General features: G+C 42.7%; 1 protein-coding gene across 5 annotated transcripts in view; it reads left to right on the top strand.

Moving 5' to 3' along the window:
• KCNK10 (potassium two pore domain channel subfamily K member 10) overlaps window positions 1-25,245 on the top strand; it is a 145,328-nt gene that overhangs the window by 86,044 nt on the left and 34,039 nt on the right. For all 5 annotated transcript variants that reach the window (XM_089322029.1, XM_051825941.3, XM_089322027.1 and 2 more), the window contains 2 exons: window positions 1,929-2,046; window positions 16,374-16,534. In XM_089322029.1, coding sequence (XP_089178155.1) covers window positions 1,929-2,046; window positions 16,374-16,534 — 279 coding nt within the window. The remainder of the gene's footprint in view (window positions 1-1,928; window positions 2,047-16,373; window positions 16,535-25,245) is intronic.

Here is a 25,245-nt window from a genome sequence, read left to right as displayed (position 1 = left end):
CTGGGATGCCACGTATGTTACCAGAATTTGGGTGCCATATGATATCACCATATGCTTATCAATAAATCCCCAATATTAATAAGCCCAAGAGGGTTCTTGCCTAATATTTAGAGAAGGATTCTAAATACCGGAATAAACGAGGCAGCATGGTACATTTTAAGCTTTTATTCAGTGAGAGAAATCATAGGAGAGTGAGACCTTTATCTAAGAGAGAGAGAGGTAAATAGGGGTTCATACCGAGCACCAGGAACCAGCCACGTGGAGGAGCATCTAGGCCAGGAAGCCTAGGGCGGGTGGCCCAAAGGCCACATGCCCTGGAGGTGCAGGGCTAGAACCAGCCCCCTCCTGGCAAGAAGCCAGGGAAGAAGAGAGGCGAACACACCGCGTCCCAGGCTTTTAACCCACTTCCAACGGGGAGTGGTTAGTTAACCTGATTGGCTTGTGGACACCCAGGTGTGGCATGAGGTCACATAGGGGCGTGGTGAAGGCGTGGTCTTGCAGTTCACAAACCTAATCGAGTTTAACCTGTATGCCTGCCTACTTCATAATGAAAATTAAAAAAAAAATTATGTCATACTCTAGTGATATTATAGCCTTTTAGTTTGTATAAGTGTATGTTATGATGTTTGTATGATGACAAAATCACCAATGATGTGTTTTTCAGAACGTATCCCCTTCATCAAGCAGCATATGATCCCTAATTGGGTGCTGGACATTGGGCTAAGGGATCTTGGGCCATCCAATTTAATCCTTACAACAACTTTGTGTGGGGAGGAAAGAGTTATTCCCAGTTTACTAATAAGCTAATGAGCCTTAGGGAGGTTAAAATAACTCACCCAAGGTTCGGAAATTAATAACAGGCAGAGCCTGGATGACTTTGTCACTGGAGAGAAGTCGTGGGATTCTTGTCTTTGTTGCAAGAATTCACGTGTGAGAGCAGAGTAGCAAGGTTTTATTGGGGACAGGGCATCCATCAGGACAAAGGGACAGAGAGAGAGTGCCCAGTCACTCAGACTGGGGAAAGTGAGGTTACATGGTTAAATGGAGAGCATACACCTGTGGGCTAGGCAGCCCGTTGCCTCAGCGGAGAGCTGAGTGCCCTGATCTTTTGTTTAGACTCCCAGTTTTTAAAGGAGTCTTCCTGCCATCTCTCTTTACCCCCTTACCCTTTTCCTCCAAGGGTTTGCTGAGTGTAAATTGGGACATTCCTCCCAGGTTTGCTACTCCGTATTCTCAGACTGGGTGGAGGGGGCATCCTGGCTCTGGCCAACGGTGCCTGCCTTGGAGGTAGGAATGTAATGTTTTTATTGCTCTGTGTTATCAGGTCAGGTAACCCACTTGGTGCTGAGTAGAGAGTTTTCCCCTGGGGGAAGGGTCGGGACCACCTGGGATGTCATCAGGGTCTGGGCAGGATTTTGAAGTGTAGATACTGGGCTGCTTCCAAAGTGGGCTTCTGCAGGTGCTGGTTTCTTCAGGCCCCTCATACACGTAGGCTAATTTCTAACTTCCTACCTAACAACCTGACCTGAGAGCCCAAACAAGCTTGGTGTAAAACATTCTAACAATGTGGAAAAGAGAAGAGTGAAAAAGCAATCAAAATCCTGCCTTCTAGAAATGATCACTTTGGGTGAACATAGTGCTAGACACCTTTCTGTGTGCAAGTCCAGCAAAGTGTGTGCATTTGGCATAATCTAGGTCATCCTGTGCCTGCAATTTTAGATAAACAACCATATACTCTATATCCTAGTGTTTTCCTCCATGTAAAACTAATTTTCTAATTTTTGTAATAGGTGCATGGTATTTCTCTTCCACTTAACCAGTTCTTTCTAGGTCACTGCCGGTTCTACAGCAGGGGAATAATTGACGGGCAGCTTTTTTTTTTTTAAAACAAACTTTTAAACTGAGTCTTGTTTTCTCTTTCTTTGCAGCATGCTCTTGATGCTGACAATGCAGGAGTCAGTCCAATAGGAAATTCTTCCAACAACAGCAGTCACTGGGACCTTGGAAGTGCCTTCTTCTTTGCTGGAACCGTGATCACCACGATAGGTATCCATTCACTTGCTAATATCCTTTTTTTCCAGAGTGCTGGCACTGGAGTTTTGTCCTCACAGAATTCTGGAGGCTCTTGAAGTGTTGTCTGGTGAATGCAGTTGGGATGGCTTTCAGTAAAAGCCAAAGCAGGATGAAGAATCTCTGAAAAGTCCAGAGTAGAAAATACGGGTCTCTGTTGAGCCCAAATTCCTGTTGAAAGGTTGTGCTTTGTATTAGTTAGGTGTGAAGGAATCAAATGTTTTGGAGTTTGTTATGAAAAACAGCACTTTGCCCTTCTCCCCTTTATTCACTTCCCAGACTTAATCTCTTTCGTCTCTTGAACTATGATTTTAATATTCTTTCCCATGCTTTTATATAGCATGCTTGTTACTGCTGCTTCTGGGATTTTCCAGTTTTAGAGATTCTTTCTTTGTGGAAGATGAGAAGTTAGTTTCTTTTCTTCCTGCTCTCCCTCTGCAGAGACCCTCTCTTCCTGTCTTCCCAGTCTAGTTTAATTAGACAAAAGTTGAATGGTTGCCTTATTTTGATTAAGTACATGCTCTTTACAACTGATTGTCGAATTATGATGACTTTTGTCCTGTGTGTATGTGCCTTTTCTCTGCTACTTAGGTTTTGTATTTTTGTCTTGGGGTAACTTTATAGTTATCATTGTTCATGACAATCATAGTGTTCTCTGTTAGATCTCCATGATGACTGATGACATTTCCCTCTTTCCTCACCACACAATTTTGGTCAGTGTCATCTTTTTTAATATTTACTTTTAATTGATTAAATATGCTTATACTTGGTTTAAATGATTTGCCTGCTTTAACTGATGACTGTTGGCTCTCAGCTATTCCATAAAATTCAGTCAATAAAGAAGCTGCATCTCAACTTCCTTTCCCTTTTCCCCTACCAATTGTTATTCTTTGTAGCCCTCTAAATATAACACAAAAGTTTGTCACCGATACTTGCATTTGCTTCAGTTGTAGCCCTAACATTAAATTTGATCAGTGTTCAGCTCCAGTCCTTTTGCTGTAGTTCTCATCACTTGCTTGGCTGAAAGTCATCTTCAAGTAGTTGCCTTGTTAAGTGGCTCCAGGGAGCAATATTCCTGGAGTTCCTGATGGTAGTCTTTATCCGCTATGCCACAGCGCCAGCCCCAGAATAGTAGTCTTACACTTCAAGTCACTTATAAAAGGGAAAACAGAATCCAGCTGGAAATGAAATCTGTTTCACTGACTCACTTTTTTCTTTTTCTTTCCTTTTTTTTTTTAATGAGTCTTGTAGGTGTTGTTCCACTATCTTCTGGTGTTTATGCTATTGTGGAAAACTCTTTGCCAACCAATTTTGTTTTCCTTTTTATAAGTGATTTGATCTTTGAGTTTAGTTTCTTTATCTTCCATCTGATTACACTACAAGATCTTATCTTTTTATACCAGGAAAGTTTTCTGAATCATCATCTTTAAACTTTTCCTCTGCTTTTTGATTTTGATTTTGTTTTTTTCCAAGGCAACCTAACTTCTTTGCCTATTATGTCTGTCATTTTCCTTCTACTTCTTTTAACTTTCAAGGTTGAGTTTTCACTTTGTTAAATTTATCCTCTTCTCTTTTGGATGTGCGTGCCTTTCTGCAATACTTACTCTGCCATGTGCTCCATCCAATATTATTTTTGCTTTTGTGATCATTAAGAGATTTCTTCCTATTTCCTGAATTTTATAGCTCCTGTCTCATCTCCACTCATTATCTTGCTATTTCTTCTCTGATTTCTTGCATTTCTGCTTTGTGGTTTCTCTGTGAAGATCATCAAAGGGGATTATTTCATAGTCAGTTACAATTTTTTGTCTGTTTTGGGCAGCGTTTGTCTCGTGAATATGTTTGATCCATTGGTAAGCTTAGATACTCTTTTCACAATTTTTTCTTATGGTCAGCTTCTTTTTAGAATACTTGCTCACAGACAAACTGGATATTCCTGAGCTAGCTCTCTGACAAATGTGTTTGTGGAAAGAGGAGAGCAGGTGAGGCGGTGTAACCTTCCAATTAGCACATCCCAAGACTCCTTGTTTGTGCTGCCAAGGAGACAGAGGTTATGTCATTCCCTGCTGGGTCCTGCTTCTTCTGTTTTCTAAAGCATATCAAGTTTAGGGTAGCTTCTGCCGCTGTCTTTTTTCATTCTATAATTTACACTTGGTGTGTCAAGGATATCCCTTTAAAGTCCTCATTCTCCAGATTTCTCGTTACTCTATGACTTTTTCTCTTTTACTGTATGACTTCCATCTAATCTGTTTCTTTTGGTAGTTCTTACACATAGGCTGGAATCTACACATTATCTTCTTGCTCTGCTGAAAATGAGTGTGAGGGTTTCTCCCCTTCCATACCAGAGTGAAATAGCACTGAGTAAAAATTCTCATTCAGGACAATGGGGAGCACACAGCAATCACCTCTCCATAGCAATGAAGGACAGACATTGAGGGGGCTCCTCTGTCCTCCTTGTAGGGAGCTTCCTTCATTAAAACTGGAGAAGAATTCTTTGCTTTATTATATTCTGAGGTCCAGCTATGCTGTCTGAGATTCTTTCTCTGATGGATAGCTTAGACCAGGGGTGGGGAACCTTTGTGCCAGGGGCCACTTGGATATTTACAACATTCGCAGGCCAGACAAAATTCTCAGCTTAAAAATGAGCCTTCTATAGATTTATTGTTTCTATAGATTTATTGTATTTCTGGCAGGGCCAGAACATATGATTTTGTGGGCCTCATATGGCCTGCGAGTCTGATGTTTTTGCCCCACCCCCAGCTTAGGCAATCAGCTTTTTGTAAGCACAAGTGTCAGAGGGTAAGAGTGGTTTTATTTCTTTAAATTTTTATTCATTAATTTAATATACTTATTTGAAAAGCAGTAAGTCAGAGACAGAGTGGAGAGGGAACGACACACACACACACACACACACACACACAGATGGAGATTGGGGCAGGGTGGGAGAGAGAGCTAGCAAGAGTGAGTGAGCAAGTGCCAGCACTCCCATCTAATGGTTCACTTCCAAAATGCCCCCAATGACTGGGGAGCTGAATCTGGGAGTCAGAAATTCAATCCAGGTCTCCCACATGGGTGAAAGGGACTCACGTACTTGAGCCATCACCTGCTGTCTCTCAGGGTGCCTATTAGTACACAGGTGGAATTGAGAATAGAACCTATTTGGACCCAGGCACTTCAATATGGGATGTGGGTAAGCCACATACCCACACCTAAGGGTGGTTTTGGAGTCACAGGTTTTGTTTTTGTTTTTTGACCTTTTAGGACCTATTGTGTTACTATATTGGTTCACTAAAGAAATTTATGTACAAAAATTTATGCCTAAAATTTATGTGCAAGAGCATTTTGGATGAAAAAGAATTCTTTTTTATTTAGAAAGGCTGTTAATTGAATCATATAAGTTAGGAGATTTACAAGGTTCACACTTGGAAATCTATGAATATGTTAACATCAGCTACTCAAGCCGGTCACTCCACTCATGGATCTGGGGCCCAGAAACCTTTTCTGCAACTCTAGACTGTGTTAAATCATATTAATCCACAGCTTCACAGCACCCAATGAAGGAAGCAGGATGGCTCAGTGCCTCTGGTGTAAAACCTCAACAGCAGTTGACAGCATTGCTGTGGTAGCACAGAGAAGACCAGTGTCAGTTAAATTGTGTTTGATAGGTGGTTATTATGCTGGGGCAATTGTCATGCATTTTAGGAGGGGTTACTGTATAATAATTAAAATAGAGAAAATCTGGGTTACTTAGAGTGATGTATTTTGGAAAATGCCCCCCAATGCCCACCATTGGAGCCATGAGACATTAGTGTATATTAAGGATGACAGACAAAGAAACTCCTAGTTTTTTTTTTTTTTTTTTTTTTTTTTTTTTTTTATGACATGGCTACATTAGTGGTCTGTCTGCACAGGATGGGATCTGTCTACATCTGTGCTAGACTGCACATCATTGGTATTTATTGTGTCAGCTTGTTAGGAAACCAGGGACTTGAGTTGTTGAACTGCTGTGCTCATTGATTCCCATAGCTCTATGTGATGGGGGAGTAGTGGTTTCTTCTGCCTAGTGAGTAACACTTGGTATGTTATGTTCTCTACCCTTTTAATGTATTGACATTGGAATCATTGAATTTGTGCAATGACTTGTAGTCACCTGTTTCTACTCTGTAGCATCCATTCACTTATTCATTCTTATACTGATAACCATAGTCCTTGGGAGAAGAATCACCTTGTTTAGACTAAGAAACCCAGGACCTGGACCCTGTCATTAATTCATAGAGAGACATGTGATCTGCAGTAGGCCAATAAGAACCTCCTGGGCTTCTGCTTTAACTTTAAAGGATGTGACACCCCCCCACCCCTTTTAAGATTTTATTTATTTACTTGAGAGGTAGAGTTATAGACAGTGAGAGGAAGAGACAGAAAGAAAGGTCTTCCATCTGCTGGTTCACTCCCCAAATGGCCACAATGGCTGGAGCCAAGCTGATCCGAAGCCAGGAGCTTCTTTTGGGTCTCCCATGTGGGTGCAGGGGCCCAAGTGCTTGGGCTATCTTCTTTCCCAGGCCATAGCAGAGAGATGGATTGGAAGAGGAGCAGCTGGACATGAATCCAAGCCCATATGGGATGCTGGCACTGCAGGCAGAGGATAAACCTACTGTGCCACAGCACCGGCCCCAGTGACTTCCTCTCTCTTACTGGAGGTAAATCTGTAAAGAGGTTGGCTGAAGACACTGCCAGTTGCTTTCTTCCCTACAACTCACCTACCAGTAAAGAAGGAGAGAAAGAAAAGGGGAATGATAACTGGGGTGCTGCTCATATCCTTTGAACTCTGGTTGGAGCTACTCATGAGGTATTAAAAAGTAAATGGGGCAGATGTTTGGCTCAATGGTGAGGATACTGCTTGGGGATCCCACGTCCTGTTGGAGTACATGGTTCGAATCCTGGCTCCTCTGCTTCTGACCATCTTCCTGCTAATATGCACCCTGGAAAGCAGTGGGTGATGGCCCAACTAGTTGGATCTCTGCTACCCATGTGGGTAACCTGAATTGAGTTCCCAGCTCTTGACTTTGACTTTGTTATGGGCATGTGAGTAGTTAACTAATAGATGAAGGATTTATCTCTGCTTTTCAAATAAAATGAAAATAAATAAATAAAAAAATTAAAAAGAAATGTGAAATCTCCTTCTATTTACCAAAGTCAGTGCATACCTCCTTCCCATCACCTGCCCTGCATAAGCTGGTCTTTTTGGGGTTTTCTGTTACCTGTAACTCAAAGTATCCTAACTAATGCACACGTACAGGTCAGAGTTACTGGGGGGTCAGAAAGTAGCCTCAGATCCCAAGGCCAGTGCCTGGCCCTGCTGGCCATTATGGCTGCTATTCCTAACCATCCTTGGGCCACATGCTACTGATCTAAAGTCTTAGGCAGGGGCTGACCTTGTGTCGTAGCAAGTTAATCCACCACTTTTGATGCTGGCACTGGTTCGAGTTACTACTACTTTGCTATCTTACCTATATGGGAGACCAAGATGGAGTTTCTGTCTCCTGGCTTCTGCCTGTCCCAGACCGATCTGTTGTGGCCATTTGGGGAGTGAACTGATGGATGGAAGATCTGTCTCTCTCTCTGTCTCTGTCTCTGTCTCTCTCTCTCTCTGTGTCACTCTGATTTTTAAATATATAAATAAATCTTGAAAAAAAGTCTTAGGCAAAGCTAGCCTGATTACCAGATATCCTGGATGCCGGGGGGCTGTTCCCTCTATAGTGGGAGAAGAACTCTGTGTCATACCACAAATGCACAGGATGGAGACCCTTCCCAAAACTCAGAAGGAAACTGGATGAAAACAGTAAACTACTACAAAGCAAGCATGCAAACAAAAATAAAACTTAACCCCAAAAAGTCCAATTTAGAGTTATGTTGTGGTGTTGGCACAAGAGGTTGGTTAGCGTTATGGTGCAGTGTTGGCATGAGAGGTTGGTTAAGCATTGTGGTGCAGTGTTGGCATGAGACATTGGGCTTTCGTTCTATTCAATTTAGAGAATACTATTTCCTCTCTTGTTCTCTTTTTCTCATAATTGAAAACATTTTAACTTCAGAATTGAGAGTCTTTGTAAAGCTCTACAATTAGAGAATTCTAAAGAAAATCTTGTACAATGTAAGTAACAATAATGAGATGTGGAAAGAGTTGTTCTTCCAATTAGTTAGTGGTAAATTCATTCATTGCATACAATAAAACATTTGTAAGAAACTTAGAACCCATAGTTCTCTCAGTTTATCCTGAGAAAATTTCCACTATTTAGAAATTAGGATATGGAATAGTGAGAGCTGAGGAACTGTGTTTTTTTTTTTTAATGTTGAAAACTACAAATATTAGTACCTTGCTTGTGTTCCTACAATTTGTGATGTTATATTGTATATATTGCCCTATGTTATTAGGGAAATTATTAGAGCTATGTGAAAAAATAAAGTCTTTGATGGTTTCCATGGACCCACAGTCCACCCCAGAATCACATGTGTGGGAGGCTTAAGCTGTTTCTACTTTTGAAGAATGTGAACTCCACAACGAAAATCTCTGTGCATGAAGTGTGATCTTCATGTTTGCTTGTTTCCTTGGAAGGATTCTCAAGGCATTGTAATGTCAAAGGGCATGGACCTATTAAAAGCTTGACAAATTGCTTTCCAGAAAGATTCTTCTGAGCTGCATAAGGTTAGATACTTTTCAGACATGGGAGACCTTTTCATTATTTGGAATGTGTATACAGAGCTCTTAGGAATAAGAGTCTTTTCTGAAAGGCAGCACTACCACTCAGTATCAGAGATCCCTTTTATCTGAGGTTATCAAAGCACTTCTTTTTTAAAAAGCTTTCTCATGCTGGGTTAGATGAAGAGATTTATACACGTATGGTTGGCTCTACCTGCGGGTTCTGTTTCCAAGAATTCAACCAACTATGGATCACAGATATTCAACAGAAAGAAAATTGTGCCTATGTGGAACATGGGACTTCTTCTTTTAAGATTTTATATATTTATTTGAGAGGTAGAGTTACAGACAGTGAGAGGAAGAGACAGAGAGAAAGGTCTTCCTTCCATTGGTTCACTCTTCAAATGGCTGCAATGGCCGGAGCTGAGCCAATCCAAAGCCAGGAGCCAGGAGCTTCCTCCCCATCTACCCACGCGGGTGCAGGGGCCCATGTGCTTGGACCATATTCCACTACTTTCCCAGGCTATAGCAGAGAGCTGAATTGGAAGAGGAGCAGCTGGGACTCAAACCGGTGCCCATATGGCATGCCAGCACTGCAGGTGGAGGATAAACCTACTGCGCCATGGCACTGGCCCCAACTTTTTCTTCTTGATGTCACTCCCTAAATGATACAGTAGAACAATTATATTTATCTGCCATTTACATTGTATTAGGTATTATGAGTAATCTAGAGATAAATTAAAGTATATGGGGAGGAACCATGTTAAGTTGTATGCGAATAAAACTCAGTTGATATGAGGGACTTAAGCATCCTCAGGCTTTGGTATCTGTAAGAAATCTTAGAACCGGCCGGCGCCGTGGCTCAATAGGTTAATCCTCCACCTTGCGGCGCCGGCACACCGGGTTCTAGTCCCGGTCGGGGCGCCGGATTCTGTCCCGGTTGTCCCTCTTCCAGGCCAGCTCTCTGCTATGGCCAGGGAGTGCAGTGGAGGATGGCCCAGGTGCTTGGGCCCTGCACCCCATGGGAGACCAGGAAAAGCACCTGGCTCCTGGCTCCTGCCATCGGATCAGCGCGGTGCGCCGGCTGCAGCGGCGGCCATTGGAGGGTGAACCAACGGCAAGGGAAGACCTTTCTCTCTCTGTCTCTCTCTCTCTCTCATTGTCCACTCTGCCTGTCAAAAAAAAAAAAAAAAAAAAAAAAAAAAAAAAAAAAAAGAAATCTTAGAACCAATCCCTAACTGATACAGGGACAGTTGTATAGCAAAGGAAGTATCTTCTGCAAACCAGTACCCACACAAGAAGGAAGGCCAGGCTCTGCTCAGTGTGTGTGTATGTGTTTTTTTTTTTTTTTTTTAAGATTAATTAATTTATTTGAAAGGTGGAGTTAGAATGCGAGAGAGGGAGAGACACAGAGAGAAAGAACTTCTGTTTGCTGCTTCACTCCCCAAATGGCCACAATGGCTGGGACTGGGCCAGGCCGAAGCCAGTAGCCAGGAACTCCAAGGAACTCCGGGAACTGTAAGCACTTGGACCATCTTCCACTTCTTTCACAGGTGTATTATCAGGGAGCTAGATTGGTAGTAGAGCAGTTGGGACTTGAACCAGTACTCACATTGGATACAAGCATTGCAGGAAGCAGCTTAACCCACTGTGCCACAATGCCGGTCCCTCTACCCAGTCTTTAGAAAGAATGTCCTCTCTCTGTCCCCTTTCTCCATGATGAAATCTGATGTGAGAAAGTCTCACCTTGGGTTATCAACTCTGCTGATGTGTCTTCAAAACTAGATTTTCTAAATGGGAGGAATGATGCACACTACTTCATGCAGATGGTTTCCCATAAACCTTCATTTGCAGTATGACAGCGACTGATTGCATTTTTCCCAACAGCTATGAAATGCACTTAGATTTCAGTCTTTGAGACATTTACCAATTGAGACACCTGGTTCTCCCACATCAGAGTTCCAGGTGGTAGCTGGTGTCTGTGTCACTTGCCTGGCAGCCTCAATTCATAGTTGTATCTGGCAAAGTATAGAGTGGCTGTTTTTACTTACCCAGCTCTTAGATTGGATACTTAGCCTATGACTTTGATCACTGTGGCTAACACTTACTGAATATTTACTAGGTACGAGGCACTGTGCTCCACATACGTGATCTCATCTAATCCTTTAATAACAACATGGGGTAGGTACTGTAATTAGTCCCACTTTATCTATCAGAAGACTGAATCACATAGAAGCTAACTTGGTCTATACCTCCTGGTTGGAAGGCAATGGAGACTTTTCATATTATTTGCTAGAACCAGCTACATAATCTTTGGGGTCCAGGGCCAAATTAAATTATAGTGTGAATGAAATTAACATCAAAATGGCAATAGCAGAAAATTAAATCAAGAATAGGGCACTTCTAGATTTGTGTCCCTGTGTGACTGCACAGGTTGCACATCCGTAAGAAAGGCCTCCATGCTTTGAGAGGCTGGTGGTGCACTGTTAACCAAACAAGTAGGCCTGAACAATCACTTTGACAGAGACTTGACTTTGTTGCGTAAATAGCAAATGGAAACTTCTTTGTGTGTTTCTCAGGTGTTAGGCCTCTTTAAATTCCTGGCTTTCTTGCTATAAAGGACTTGGAGCTGTTTCCTAGCCAAGGGTGAACATAACTGAGCACTGTTTTGGTCCTGCTCATTCATCACAGCCTCTGCTTGGGTTGTGAGGGTTGGTTTTCTGCTCAAAATTCCAGAAGTCCTTTGGTAGAAGAACTCTTTGGACTTCTTTTGCTCTGCTTAAATTAGTTCCAGTGTTCTGGACTAGTTCTACTGAACAGTTCTCCCGTAGCTGTGTCACCCCCTCATTTCTCAGTCCCCACTGCTTCTAGCTGCTCCAAGAGACACCCGTACCTCAAATCCAGCCAGAAGCTCACCCAAACTCAGATATAGACATTTGGTCCCTTGGCCTGGTGCTGCTGAAAAATAGCAGCATTTCTGCAGGGAAAATAGGGATCAACCATCTCTTTTCTCTTGGGGCTTAGTTGTCCTGGAGACAGACTGTTCAGAAATGATTCCTTCCACAGGAAACCAGAGGACAGGATGGTAATTGCTAATACTTTGTGTCATGCTTCATGTGTATTTGACCTTCACAAGTATCTCATGCTTCACATGTAACTCACTTCAATCTTGACTAGCTGTAAGGTATTCCATCTTTCAGATGAGGAAAGTAACAGAGGGTGAAGTAACTTGCCTGAGAGAGTCAGTAAATAGAAGAAGCAGAATAGGAATTGATGTTGTCTCTAGTTCTAGAACTTATACATAACCATCACATCTTCCTTAAAAGTCTTACCAACATTGTGAGAAAGTAGACAGGGTGGCCTAATAAGCCTGCTATGACTAGAGCCCTGACTAGGAAGGTGGCCTTCCCATTGCCTCAAGGTTAAGCTCCCATGCGTAGGAGCTGAAATTTTTCCCAGAATAACGGGGCTGAGGGTCAAACTGCTTTATGTAGTTCATAGAGATACAGAATATAGGGGCTATAGCTCAGTGGTAGAGCATTTGAATGTAGAATACAAATACACACATGTGTCCATATACAAAATATAGATGTTTTCTGACTTATGATGGTTTGACTTATGATTTTTCAACTTTTTGGTGATGTGAAAGTGATACACGATCAGTAGAAACCAATCCTTCAGATTGTGAATTTGGCTCTTTTACTGGGCTAGAGATATGGGGTAGGATACTCTCTTACAATACGGGGTGGCAGCAGCAATTACAAGGATAAAAGCTGGTACTCTATGTACATGATCTGCATATATACTGAGCTATGGTATCCAGTAGGTTGCATGAATTAATTGCATGTTTCACTTATTTCCAATTTACCATGGGTTTAATCAGGATATAACCCAATCATAAGTTGAGGAGCATCTGCACAGCATTGCTCAAGGACGGCAGTTACTTTATGTCCACCAGGAAGTGAATCACCAAGAAAAAACTGACCTTTGCTACAGACTTATTTGAATATTGCATCATTAGCGCTCTTACTCAAGAACTTTGCTTTAATTTTATTTTAGTGTTCTAGTCCAAGAAACATGGAAAAAATAAGGGGCAGGTGCTACGATACTCCTTTGTATTGGAATAGTACTTTATTTCTCTGATTTTCCTCTACATTTTCCTTGAACTCTTCCAGCAGTAGGATTTGTAGAGGTTAAATAGATCTAAGGACAAACAAGGGGTATGGGAAGCCTCAATCTCTTTACTTCTCTCTGATGGTCCTGGGAATGCACTTGGTCATGTTCTGTGACATAGTGCAGTACCTTACCCTGGTGGTGGTGATGAGGGAGGAAGGATGAACTTTTTGAGGATTAATAAGGTGCCTATTCAGTGAGCTCAAACCTACAATTTGTTTGCTTGTGTTTGTAGTGTATTTCTTTCTGAGACATTCAGAAAACTTGTATTTCCTTGAATTGTACAATTGAAAGAAAGACAATGCTACAGTCTTGAATGTTTCTACAAGTTACTAAAACATTTGCCAGGAATCATCATAAACCTGTATAAAGTTAAGCCATAGAGGCACATTTGTTTCCTTTTCAACAGGGCTAGGTTAGTGTAAATTGGATTCTTCCAGAGAAAAATCTTAGAAAAAGATTTTGTTCAAGTTTCTAAAGCACTTGAGAAAAGTTCTGAGAGCTATTTTGCACATTTATGCCCAAATGATGGTAAATGAAAGAAACACAAGATTAGAAAGGCTTGCCTAAATACTCATCGAAGAAATGGAAACTGTAATTTAGATAATTTGTGATGAGAGTTTGAATGATTCTAAACAGGAAATTGAAAAGGGAAATAGCCAAATGACTCATCCCCAAAGCAGAACTCAACAGTGAGTTCTCCAGACCCATGGGAGAGTGCATGTGGGCCAACCATCAACACTATTCTGTGCTGTATTCTCAACCTTCACATATCCACAGACCCAGTAACTCCCCTATTGCATGGAGTCACAGACCCCACATGAGCTACTTGCACTTGGAAGAATGTTTAGGGGACTATCTAGATATTATTTCACAAAGGATTTTTAATATCAATAGGAATGAAAATGATTATCAGTTGAACTTTCATCCTGCATAAATTGTGCTAACATGATGAACCTTTTCTTCCCGCAATACTTTAGCTACATTCATATAGTGTAGGCCCAGTACTCACTGTACGTAAATAACTTCTGTAATTGCAAAACTCTTAAGAATGTAGATACTAGTGTTTTCACAGCACTATTTGAAATACACATTAATAGACCTGACTATAAAATGATTCTCTTTGATTTAAGCACCCATTTTACCAACAAACATTTATTTGGTGCTGATTTCCTTTGGTGCAAGAGGTGGGTGAGAGGCAGGAACTCAGAGAAGGTGTGGAGATCACTGTAAAGAGAAAAAGAGAGCCAGGCATAGGTAGACTTCACTGCCAATGGGTGGCGGGGCAGGGGAAGCAGAGGCATAAAATCTGTCCTTCTCCATTCATTCCTGTGTCCAGGCTTCCCGGAGTTGGGATGAATGAGTCATGGGTACTTCCTGAACTTGTACTAGGCCACATTTCCTCTTTCGTGTGTAGCTCTCAGCAGTCTGTGAAGGCAAAGGTTGAACACAGTGGCAGTCTGTCCAGGTGGAGAGGCTGCCCACGGGATAAGGCCGCAAAGGAGAAACTGTTATCAGATCTGAGAAAGGTAGTGGTGAAGCCTTTCCAGAGGCTCGAACTCCCCTGCCCCAACCATGTCTGTGATACTTGATGTTTCAGCAGAGGATTAGATAGTGAACTTCTTGTTATACAGTGACATGGCTGAGGCAATTAGCTTTTTTTTTTTTTTAAGATATGCTCTTATCCAATACACTTTTAAAAGATTTATTTATTTGAAAAAGTTACATAGAGGCAGAGGCAGAGACAGAGAGAGAGAGCAGTCTTCCATCTGCTGGTTCACTCCCCAAATGGCCACAGTGGCTGGAGCTGGGCCAATCTGAAGCCAGGAGCCAGGAGCTTCTTCCAGGTCTCCCATGCGGGTGCAGGGGCCCAGGGATTTGGGCCATCTTCCATTGCTTTCTCAGGCACATTAGCAGGAAGCTGGATTGGAAGTTGAGCAGCTGGGTCTCAAACTAGCGCCCATATGGGATGCTGATACTGCAGGCAGTAGCTTTACCTGCTACACCACAGCGCCAGCTCTGGCAATTAGATTTTAAAGAGAGAAAGTTTATGTAGCTCACAATTCTAGAAGTTCAGGTCCATAACTGGGTGGTCCCCCTTGGTTTGGCTTCTGAAAATAGTGACAGATGGCACTGGTGGAGTGCAGGTACATATGGACAAAGGATCTTGTTAAGCCAGGAAGCAGAGAGTAGTTGGGCCCAAACTTTGGCTTTCATAAAAACTCTCCATTACCTGCAGGACCTCCCATAGGTTCCACCTCCAAATACCATAATTAGGTTAATTTTCTACCTTCTTAGCAGTATTAGAATATGATTTTGAGTCTAAAGTCCCACCTATCCTATGTTTAGGGGTCAAATCTTATCCAAACTATAGTAAGAGTGGTACCATTTTCTTTTCTTTTCTTTTCTTTCTTTCTTTCTTTCTTTCTTTCTTTCTTTCTTTCTTTCTTTTTCTTTTTCTTTTTCTTTTTCTTTTTCTTTTTCTTTTTCTTTTTCTTTTTTTGACAGGCAGAGTTAGACAGTGAGAGAGAGAGACAGAGAGAAAGGTCTTCCTTCTGTTGGTTCACCCCCCAAATGGCCGCTGCAGCTGGCATGTGTGCCGATCCGAAGCCAGGAGCCAGGTGCTTCCTCCTGGTCTCCCATGTGGGTGCAGGGCCCAAGCACTTGGGCCATCCTCCACTGCACTCCTGGGCCACAGCAGAGACTGGACTGGAAGAGGAGCAACCAGGACAGAATCCGGTGCCCCATCTGGGACTAGAACCTGGTGTGCCAGCGCCACAGGCAGAGGATTAGCCTAGTGGGCCACGGCGCCAGCCAAGTGGTACCATTTTCAATCAGAAAGACATGTCTGAGTGGCCACATTCTTTCTAAAATGTTTTCAGATCCCTGAAACCTTCAAACTCTTTTCAAGAGGAGAAGCAAGTAAAACAAATTATGATTTTGTTTAGGTTCTTTCCCCGCCCCTGAATCCTTTTATTTAAGAAATAGAAACTTCATGCATTTCATAATTACAACTTTAGGAACATAGTGATTCTGCCCTCTGTACCTGCTCTCCCACCCCTCTTCCTCCTCCCTCTCCTATTCCCACTCTTATTTTTTAATTAAGATCTATTTTCAATTAACTTTATACACATATGATTACCTCCATGTTAAGTAAACAGTTCAACAAATAGTATGGAAAAAAAAACAACTTTTCCTCAACAGTGAAGACAAGGGCTGTTCAAAGTCATTGCTTCTCAAACTGTCAATTTCATTTCTATAGATTGCCTTTATGGTGCTCTATTAGTTTGTTTAGGTTCTTTGAATTGAAGCTCTACTCCCTAAAACTCATGTGGGATAATGTATGAACTTTTTAAAAGTCTGTGCATCTTGGTCAGTTCTCTAAATTCTCTGCCACCTCACCTCTGTCTCTCCCTCTCTTTTTAATATTTCTCACCAGGGTATGGGAATATTGCTCCAAGCACTGAAGGAGGCAAAATCTTTTGTATTTTATATGCCATCTTTGGGATTCCACTCTTTGGTTTCCTATTGGCTGGAATTGGAGATCAACTTGGAACCATCTTTGGGAAAAGCATTGCAAGAGTGGAGAAGGTCTTTCGAGTGAGTACTGCTCTATCTAAACTCTAACCCCTGTGACCCAGTTACAGGTTTTAGGCACCATCAGAGCTATCATCTGCTTTTAATGGAATAATTTAATGTTATGATTGTATTTTCTATTTATTCCTATGGCAATCAGAGGTGCTGTGCCTAATCTCCCTTCTCTGAGTAGCTTCTTGCTTTAGAGTGGTATTTCTGGTAGCACAACACAAAAGGATTAAGTACAAATTTGCTAGCAGAGATTTACTGAAGAGCTGAGACAGACAATTTCTCCTAAAGATGGAAGATGGGCTCCTTATTGGGTTTACAATGAAGTAGAGTATTGTAAATTCATCCATATTCCTATTTAAATTCCATTTTATTTCCAAGCGCAGTGTTTCCAGGCAAATCCCTACTTCTTCCAGAAGCCAGACTTTTCCAGATGCTGCTCTGGGCTTGGCACTTATCTCCTCCAGGGCCCTTCCTCTCCTTCCTTCCACTGCTGAGTGCTTTCTCAGCAAAAGTACAGTGACATACTCTTTTATACTACAGTGTTAATTATTATTATTGCCTTTGTGGGTTTTTTCCTCTTGGGAATATTTACACTAAATATGGGACAAAAATCTCAGCTCAAGAACTTATTTCCTAAAGCTGGCCTGCCTGCAGCAAGCAGGTGAAGTATATGTGATCGTTCCAATGACCTTTAACTCACATCCATTCCTGTGATTTCACAGAGTACTTGCTTCGCTTAGTGTAAAGTCATTTCTGCTTTCTTTCCCAGCATTGACCTCATGCTCAAGTCTTTCAAAACTCCATCAGGGAGTACTTTATTATGATGACTTAATATTTAATTTTTTTTTGACAGGCAGAGTTAGACAGTAAGAGAGAGAGAGAGACAGAGAGAAAGGTCTTCCTTTTTCTGTTGGTTCACCCCCCAAGTGGCTGCTATGGCCAGCGTGCTGCGCTGATCTGAAGGCAGGAGCCAGGTGCTTCTCCTGGTCTCCCATGGGGTGCAGGGCCCAAGCACTTGGGCCATCCTCCACTGTACTCCCGGGCCACAGCAGAGAGCTGGACTGGAAGAGGAGCAACTGGGACAGAATCCGGCGCCCCGACTGGGACTAGAACCCAGGGTGCCGGTGCCGCAGGCAGAGGATTAGCCTATTGAATTGCGGCGCCAGCCAATGACTTAATATTTAAAAATGACATTTTGAGATCTTTTCCAGAACCTAGCAATTGTGGGAAATTGTGTGCTTTTCCTCTCTGAGACAAAAACTGGCAAACTTTGAGTCCAAGTTTATCTCCAAAATCATGGCTTATACTGCCCTATAGAAGAATGCAAGGAAGCTCCCCAGTTGAGCAGTTTCAAAGGTTTTTAAATATCTATTTTTAAACTATTTATTTAATTTGAGAGAGAGAGAGAGAGGGAAAGAGAGAGAGAGAGAGAGAGAGAGAGAGGCTGAGACCAATCTCCCATCTGCTAGTTCACTCCCCAAATGCTTGCAACAGCTGGAAGCCAGGAGCCAGTAACTCAATCTTGAGCTCCCATGTGGGTGGCAGGGACCCAGTGACCTGAGCCATCACCTGCTATCTCCCAGGGTGCACATTAGCAGGAAGCTGGTATTGGGAGTGGAACCAGGAGTCAAACCCAGGCACTATGATATGGGCTGTGTGTGTCCCAACTGGCACCTTAACCACTGTAACAAATGCCTGACCTGAAGGTTTTTGGGGGTTTGTTGTTCATTTCTGTTAGAGTGGAGTGGGAGAAATAGGGCCCTATATCTGGGTTCAAGCCATCTTTTGTAAGCTCAGCAGTCTTGGGTAAGCTGTTGGCATTTACTCATTTGCAAAAGGAGATCAACTTTGATTCTACTTTATAAAGGCTTTGGTGATGAGTAAATAAAGTAGTGTATGGAAATGAACTTGACACAGGGTTAGACACATATGAGGGCCCTTCAAAAAGTTTATGGAAAATGACACTAAAAGATAAGTTTATGTTGGTGTGAAAATTTTGAAATCCATATGTATAAGATCTTCAAAAAGTTTATGAAAACTGTGTATTATGAAAACAGTATTTCAAACTTCTTCTGGTACCAAAATAAACTTTAAATACTTTTTATTTATTTGTTTTTAATTTGAAAGGCAAAGAGGTGGGGAGAAAAGAGAGAGAGAGAGAGAGAGAGAGAGAGAGAGAAGAGATTCCATCCACTGGTTGACTCCACAAATATCCAAGCTAGCCTGGACTGTGTCTGGCCAAAACATAGAGCCAGGAATTCCATCTGGGTCTCATACACGAGTGCAGTGACCCCAGCACTTGAGCCATTGTCTGTTGCCTCCCAGAGTGCTTGTCTTTTAATTCCATTTTTCTACAAACTTCTGAAACATTCCATAGAGTTCAGAGCTGCCATGTGTCTGTGTCTGAGAGAAGTGCTCTCTGGCAGGCTAGTCTCCCATTCAGATTTCATCTGAGCAGCTGCCTGGTGTATGAGTTTCCCTGCAATGTTTTACAACCTTTGCTCCCTAAGTACTGGCCCCATATAGCATGCATTGGGGCACCCAGATGGTCACCATGGAAACCATCTTTGCCCAGCATCTCTGCTTCTCAGATGTTTGGGTCTCCCCCTAACCCAGACAGCAGCCCTGTCTCCAAGAGCTATTTGAACTGCTTGGAAGTGCCCTCTTAAGCTGTTGTCTCGTGGACCTCTGAGATGGAGAGAAATTAATGCAGCAGATCTGATAGAGAAATGACCACTCTGGCATTCTTATTTCTATGTAGGTTGTTTAGATCACAGTTTCCTTGTTTGTAGAAGAATGGACTGAAATATGCCTTTAGCAGAGAAGTTTTAGTTACTGTATTCTAAATGAGGGAAGAGGTTGCCATCGTTTTACTATGTCTGCTACCAAATGTGGAGCCTGTGCTGCCCCCAGTGAATTTCAGACTATGAGTCCAGCACGCTGAGCTCCTTCCCCTTAAAGTTGCCTCTACATGGATCATTGAACAAACCGTGAGGTAGAGTCTTAAAATTACTTACCATTTCATTTTAATGCTGATTAACCATCTAGTTCCGGAAGTCTTTTAGGAAGGTGAGATGGATGTGAGTGACTGAATTGGCAGAACATTCTTAATGCGTCTGCCCAGTGTTGGAGGGTGCTCTTGGAAGGGGCGACTTAGTTCCTGGGAGAATGAGTATAGCACCCTTCCTGGGTACACATATATCCTGTGGCAGTTTCCTTGCTGCCTGTTCAGTTTTGTAGGAAATCTCAAAGCTCTAGGCCATTCATTTAAGCTACATTAAAAAGTTCCTGTTAAGTAAATGAGAATTGTATGAACCACCAAAGCTGAGGGCTGTGAAGTTTTAGTTGTTTCCCATCTGACCAATGCTGATGAAGCCTTTCTCATCACTTGTTGTATTTTCGCTTAGTTCTTGGGAAGAGAGAGTCTTATGTAGAAGGAAAATAAATTATGAAGCCAGCCTTCCAGGTGACTGTATTCTGAGAGGTCTCTGGGTTGGTCCTTCTGTTGCATCATAGGTTGTGTCTTCATTACAGGCTTGCTCAGGGAACTGTGTGTCTTGGGAATTCTTTGGGCTGCAGAGTAACAAAAGGGATTCCTGTGGGGTTAATAGATTAACAACTTTCTGGGCTGGCATTATGGTATAGAGGGTTAAGCCACTGCCTGTGATGATGCCAGCATCGCATATGTGTGCCACTTCAAATCCTAGCTGCTCCACTTCTGATCCAGCTCCCTGCTAATGTGCCTGGGAAAGCAGCAGAAGATGGCCCAAGTACTTGGTTCCCTGCCCACTCCTGTGGGAGGCTCAGATGCAGTTCCTGGCTCCTGGCTTTGGTCTGGTCCAGCTCTGGCTGTTGAGTCTATTTGAGGAGTGAACCAGTGGATGGAAGATATCTTTCTCTCTGTTTCTCTTTCTATATATATATATATATATATATATATATATATATATATATATATATATAAATTTCTCTATATATCTCTAACTCTGCCTTTCAAATAAATAATAACTTTTAAAAAAACTTTCTTCTCCTGTGGAGCCCAGAACTAATTAAAAAAAGAGGAGTCGTGACTGGCACTGTGGATTAGCGGGTAAAGCTGCCACCTGCAGCATTGGCATCCCATATGGGCACCAGTTTGAGTCCTGGCTGCTCCACTCCCAATCCTGCTCATTGTTATGGCCTGGGAAAGCAGTGGAAGATGGCCCAGGTCCTTGAGCCCCTGCACCTATGTGGGAGACCTGGGAGAAGCTCCTGGCTCCTGGCTTTGGATCAGCGCAGCTCCAGCAGTTGTGGCAAATTGGGAAGTGAACCAGCAAGTGGAAGATCTCTCTCTCTCTCTCTCTCTCTCTCTCTCTCTCTGCTTCTCCTCTCTCTGTGTAACTCTGACTTTCAAATAAATAAATAAATATTTTTTTAAAAAAAGAGGTGTCAGGTAGAGATAAAAATGTCAGCTTTCTTGCTGATAAGCTGATCAGAGAATGCAGGTTTAGCTCTGTTGCCAAAAGGAATTACTTACTAATCCTGAATTGGAAGGACTTCCCTGCTGTATGGGCTTTCTATTTTGTTCCTTTAATCTATTTGTCTGTTCTTTTTACCAATACTACACTTTCTTGATTAGTTGTATCAGTTTCTCTTGTCAAAATTTTGTTGGCAGGGACTTCTTTTATGGGAAAAAGATATTTTCTAAGAGTTATCCTACAGAGTTTCCTTTTCTGTCTTGTTAATCAAAAGTCCATCACATGATTATTCACACTGGAGGGTAGAAAACCAGTATCCAACAAAGGACAGTTGGGTCACCATGATCGACTTAGAGCATTGATTCTTGAAGTTGGACCCCTAGGCCATCTACATCTGCATCCTCCAGAAACTTGTTAGACATGGAAATTCTTGGAGCCCAGCAATCTGTTTGTGAGTTCTGCAGATGATTCTGGTGCCTGCTAAATTTTGATAACCTCTGGAGGTTTCATCTCTTGGAGCTGAACACATTGCTGTGATGAACAAAATCAGAATTATGTTGTCTTTTCCTCTTGTGATAAATTAGGTGACTTTTGGGATCCTTGAATCAATCAGGAGCTTACCTGTGGTCAACCCCAACACATTTGTACCTTGCCAGGTCTGCTGTAGCCCAGACAACTCTTCAGACTTTGGGATTTGCTGTGGTAGGGGGGCATAGCTGGGCATTGCTCTCTGGCTTGTAAGAGCATTGGCATCTAGTCAAAGCCAATGGCCAGAACTAGTCATATGGCCCCACCCAAAACTTCAAAGAGGGCCTGGAATGTATTGTTTGGTCTCCAGGAAGGGAAGGAGATGGGAAATTGGTGAGTCCTAGAAATTTCTGTGCCTTTTCCCTCAGATGTACTACTGGGCCCCAATCTAGTGCGACAGGAATCCTAGGAATTTAGATACACATGGCCTTTGCATTGCTTTTGGGAGAACAATACTATTATGAGGCCCATTTATTTCACCTCTGAGAAAATGGAGCCCATGGTTCATTAAACCAATTGCTGAAAGACACACAGTGAGTTGGTGGCAGGGTCTGGGTCAGATTAGCCTACCTTAACTTCTCCCAGGCAGGCTGAAAACATCTAGCATCACATGTTTTAGTCCATACCATAAAGCAAAAGAGGATCTTTTAGCATACTATGCCAATTAGAGCAAAGGTTATTCTTCCTAGATTTCCAGGGGGTAAGTCTGGGCAGATAGCAAGGAAGGAAAATTATCTGGGATTAAGCAGGACTGATTCTGGATTCTAGTGTAGGTTTTTGGAGGGGGCTGTGGGCTGGCTTTTTGGCTGAGCCTGGGGGGTGTCCCAGCTGTAGGAAGATGATCAGAGTTTATATCGGATTCTACTTTCTTGCTCTGAGCTGGACTTAAGCCTCTGATAAGAAGCAGCTGCCTCTTTATGTGGCTGACCAGCACACTTTCCAAGATTTCCTCTAAAACCAAGGCACACAATTTTTCTTCTTTGGCATCTCCCCCCAAGGATATGGAAGGAGTTTTTATTTGCTTTGGAGCCGGAGGAGTCTGGGTGCACTTGAGAAATAACATATCATCCTACATGCATCAGTGCTGTGATGACTTGGGGACTTCAGAGCCTGCCACATGCTCAAGACAGGGTGATGACAGTCTCAGTCTGCTAATGATGTTTCGATGACTGGGCTCATCAGTCACTTTGGATTGCAGGAAGTGGGAGCCAGACTCCTGGAGGTCTCTGCCACATGGCTAGTGTGGGTTGAAGAAACGCTTGGAAGAACATGCTTGGCAGGAGGCTTCTGCTTCTCACAAGGTGTCTCTGAGCTCTCATCCAGCAGGAAGGGGTTAACTTAAGATCATTATTATTTCTTTTTTAGAACAAATATTTATTTATTTGAAAGGCAGAGTGACAGGGTGTGTGTATATGTGTGTGTGTGTGTGTGTGTGTGTGTGTGTGAGAGAGAGAGAGAGAGAGAGAGAGAGAGAGAAAAGACAGAGACACAGAGAGATCTTCCATTTCCTGGTTCTTTCCCCCAGTGGCTGCAACAGCCAGATCTGGCCCAGGGAGAATCCAGGAGCCAGGAATTCCATCCTGGCAGGGGTCCAAGTACTTGCACTGTCTTCTGCTGCTTTCCCAAATGCACTAGCAGGAAGCTGGATTGGAAGCAGAGCAGCCTGGACTCAAGCTGGAAACTCCAGTGTAACATGTGGCAGCTGCAAGCAGCAGCTTTACCTGCTGTGCCGCAATGCCAAGAAGACAAAACGTTTGGAAACTAGTTATTATTTTCAGTCCTGTTGGTTCAATTACAGCTTCCGATTTCACTTGGTAGTGAAAATGTTCACTGGTTTATTATTATGCATACCAGCATCCAGCCTTGTATTAAAATAGGCAGGGGTGGAGGGCGAGGGGTTAGGCTGAGCTTTAGTCTAAGAAAGGGCTGCATTTCAGTAGTGTAAATAAGATGCAGCGTTGGTGAAGTTTAGTTTACAGTGTTTTGAGAATGCCAACGTGTCTCTGTGCATCTGCCTCCCTTTGTAACATGCCCACTCTAGTGCATACCATATTATAGATTCCTGACAAATAACTCAGGAGGATTACTGTTACGTGGATAATTGGAGTTTATATTTAAAAGATTTATTTATGTGTATGAAAGGCAAAGTGACAGAGAAGGTGAGAGAGAGAGAGAGAGAGAGAGAGAAAATCTTCCATCCACTGGTTCACTGCCTAAATGGCTGCAAACAGCTGGGGCTGGACCAGGCTGAAGCCAGGAGCCAGGAACTCCATCTGGGTCTCCCTTGTGGGTTGTAGGGACTCAAGTACTTGTGTCAACAACTGCTGCTTCCCAGGAGGACAAGGAGGGAGCTGGATCGGAAGTAGTATAGCTGGGACTTGAATTGGCCTCCAATATGGGAAGCACGTGTCCCAAGTGGCAGCTTAACAGGTTGTGCCACAACACCTCCTCAAAGTAAGTTTCTTTTTATCAGAGAGAAGAGCCTTCTTGTAAGGAAAACAGTCACTTTCTGACTTTCCCCAAGGGGCTAGAGGAGGCGAGAGGTAATGGTTTTAAAATGCAAAAAAGGCAAATAATTTTCCAGCTTTCTCAACCAGGTCTCTTCCAAATTAGTTTAAAGATATTGTCTAGTACTAATGATAGGCTCCAAATGTACATTTACGTGACTTACATAGGGAAATAAAAGACATCCACAACGCAGCATCTTTTAATGACAGCCCATGCCATTTTTTCCTATGGATTCTCTTTCTTTTCTCCCTTCCTCTACTGCAGGGTTGCTCAGCTTTGGAAGCATTGACCTTTCAGTCTGGATAATTCTTTGTCGTGAGGACTTTCCCGTGCACTATAGGATGTTTAGCCACGTTCTTGGTCTCAACTCACTACATGCCCCTGTCATCTCTGCCTGCACTCTGACAGCCAAATATGTCTCCAGATACTACTACAAGGGCTCTCAGAGATGTACTGTTCCCAGTCAAAAACCATGGCTCTCTTGGGGCAGAAGAAGTCAGGTGCCCTACGAGGCCCAGGGTCATGCCCTGGTTGCTTGACTGGATCTTCCACATGAGTTCTAGTGTCTCCACCAATGGTCCAGTTCTTCAATGCCAGCTCCATTCCTGCCCAGGACTCTATTCTGTCAGCTGGGTCCTTCCAGGGAGATTTAGAGATTTCATATTCTGGTAATAATCTCTCACCAATAAGGAAGAAGGTCTGGAGACAAGACTCTGATGTGTAGACATAAAGATAGATTGTTCTCCAGATCAACTGACCCCAGCACCAACTTAGCTGCCCCTCTAGGGACTACACTAATGTGGGATTCTCCCCCACCCCACACTTTTTTAGCTTATCTTTAGTAACTGCCCAGTGTTCCTCTGATGTTTCCTATTGCCTTCTGAGATCACTGCGGTAGGTTTTAATGGCCTTTAAATTGCATCTTCATAATTTTCTATCAACAGTAAAGCTATAAAATTCTGTCTAAAATACAATGATTCAAAATACTGCCTTGATAGTGTTTAGCATTTAAATACTTTTAAAGGTAGCTTTAAGAGAATCTCTATTTCTGACAAACATGGACACAGGTAACTTCTGGGAATCTGTTACCTTGGGGTGGTAAATTACTCGTGCACTTATGGATGTGGGGGCTGTGTGGGAGCCTCAGACTGGTCATCTGTCTGGTAAGATTTGGCTGCAGTCTGAGTCCTCTGGCACTCAGTATTGACATCTAGAAATGTCTAGATGTGT

Source organism: Oryctolagus cuniculus, chromosome 20 (assembly GCF_051225735.1).
Source record: "Oryctolagus cuniculus isolate XC-2025 breed Fujian yellow rabbit chromosome 20, ASM5122573v1, whole genome shotgun sequence".
Classification (NCBI taxonomy): domain Eukaryota; kingdom Metazoa; phylum Chordata; class Mammalia; order Lagomorpha; family Leporidae; genus Oryctolagus; species Oryctolagus cuniculus.
This window is presented reverse-complemented; position numbering and strand designations above follow the sequence as displayed.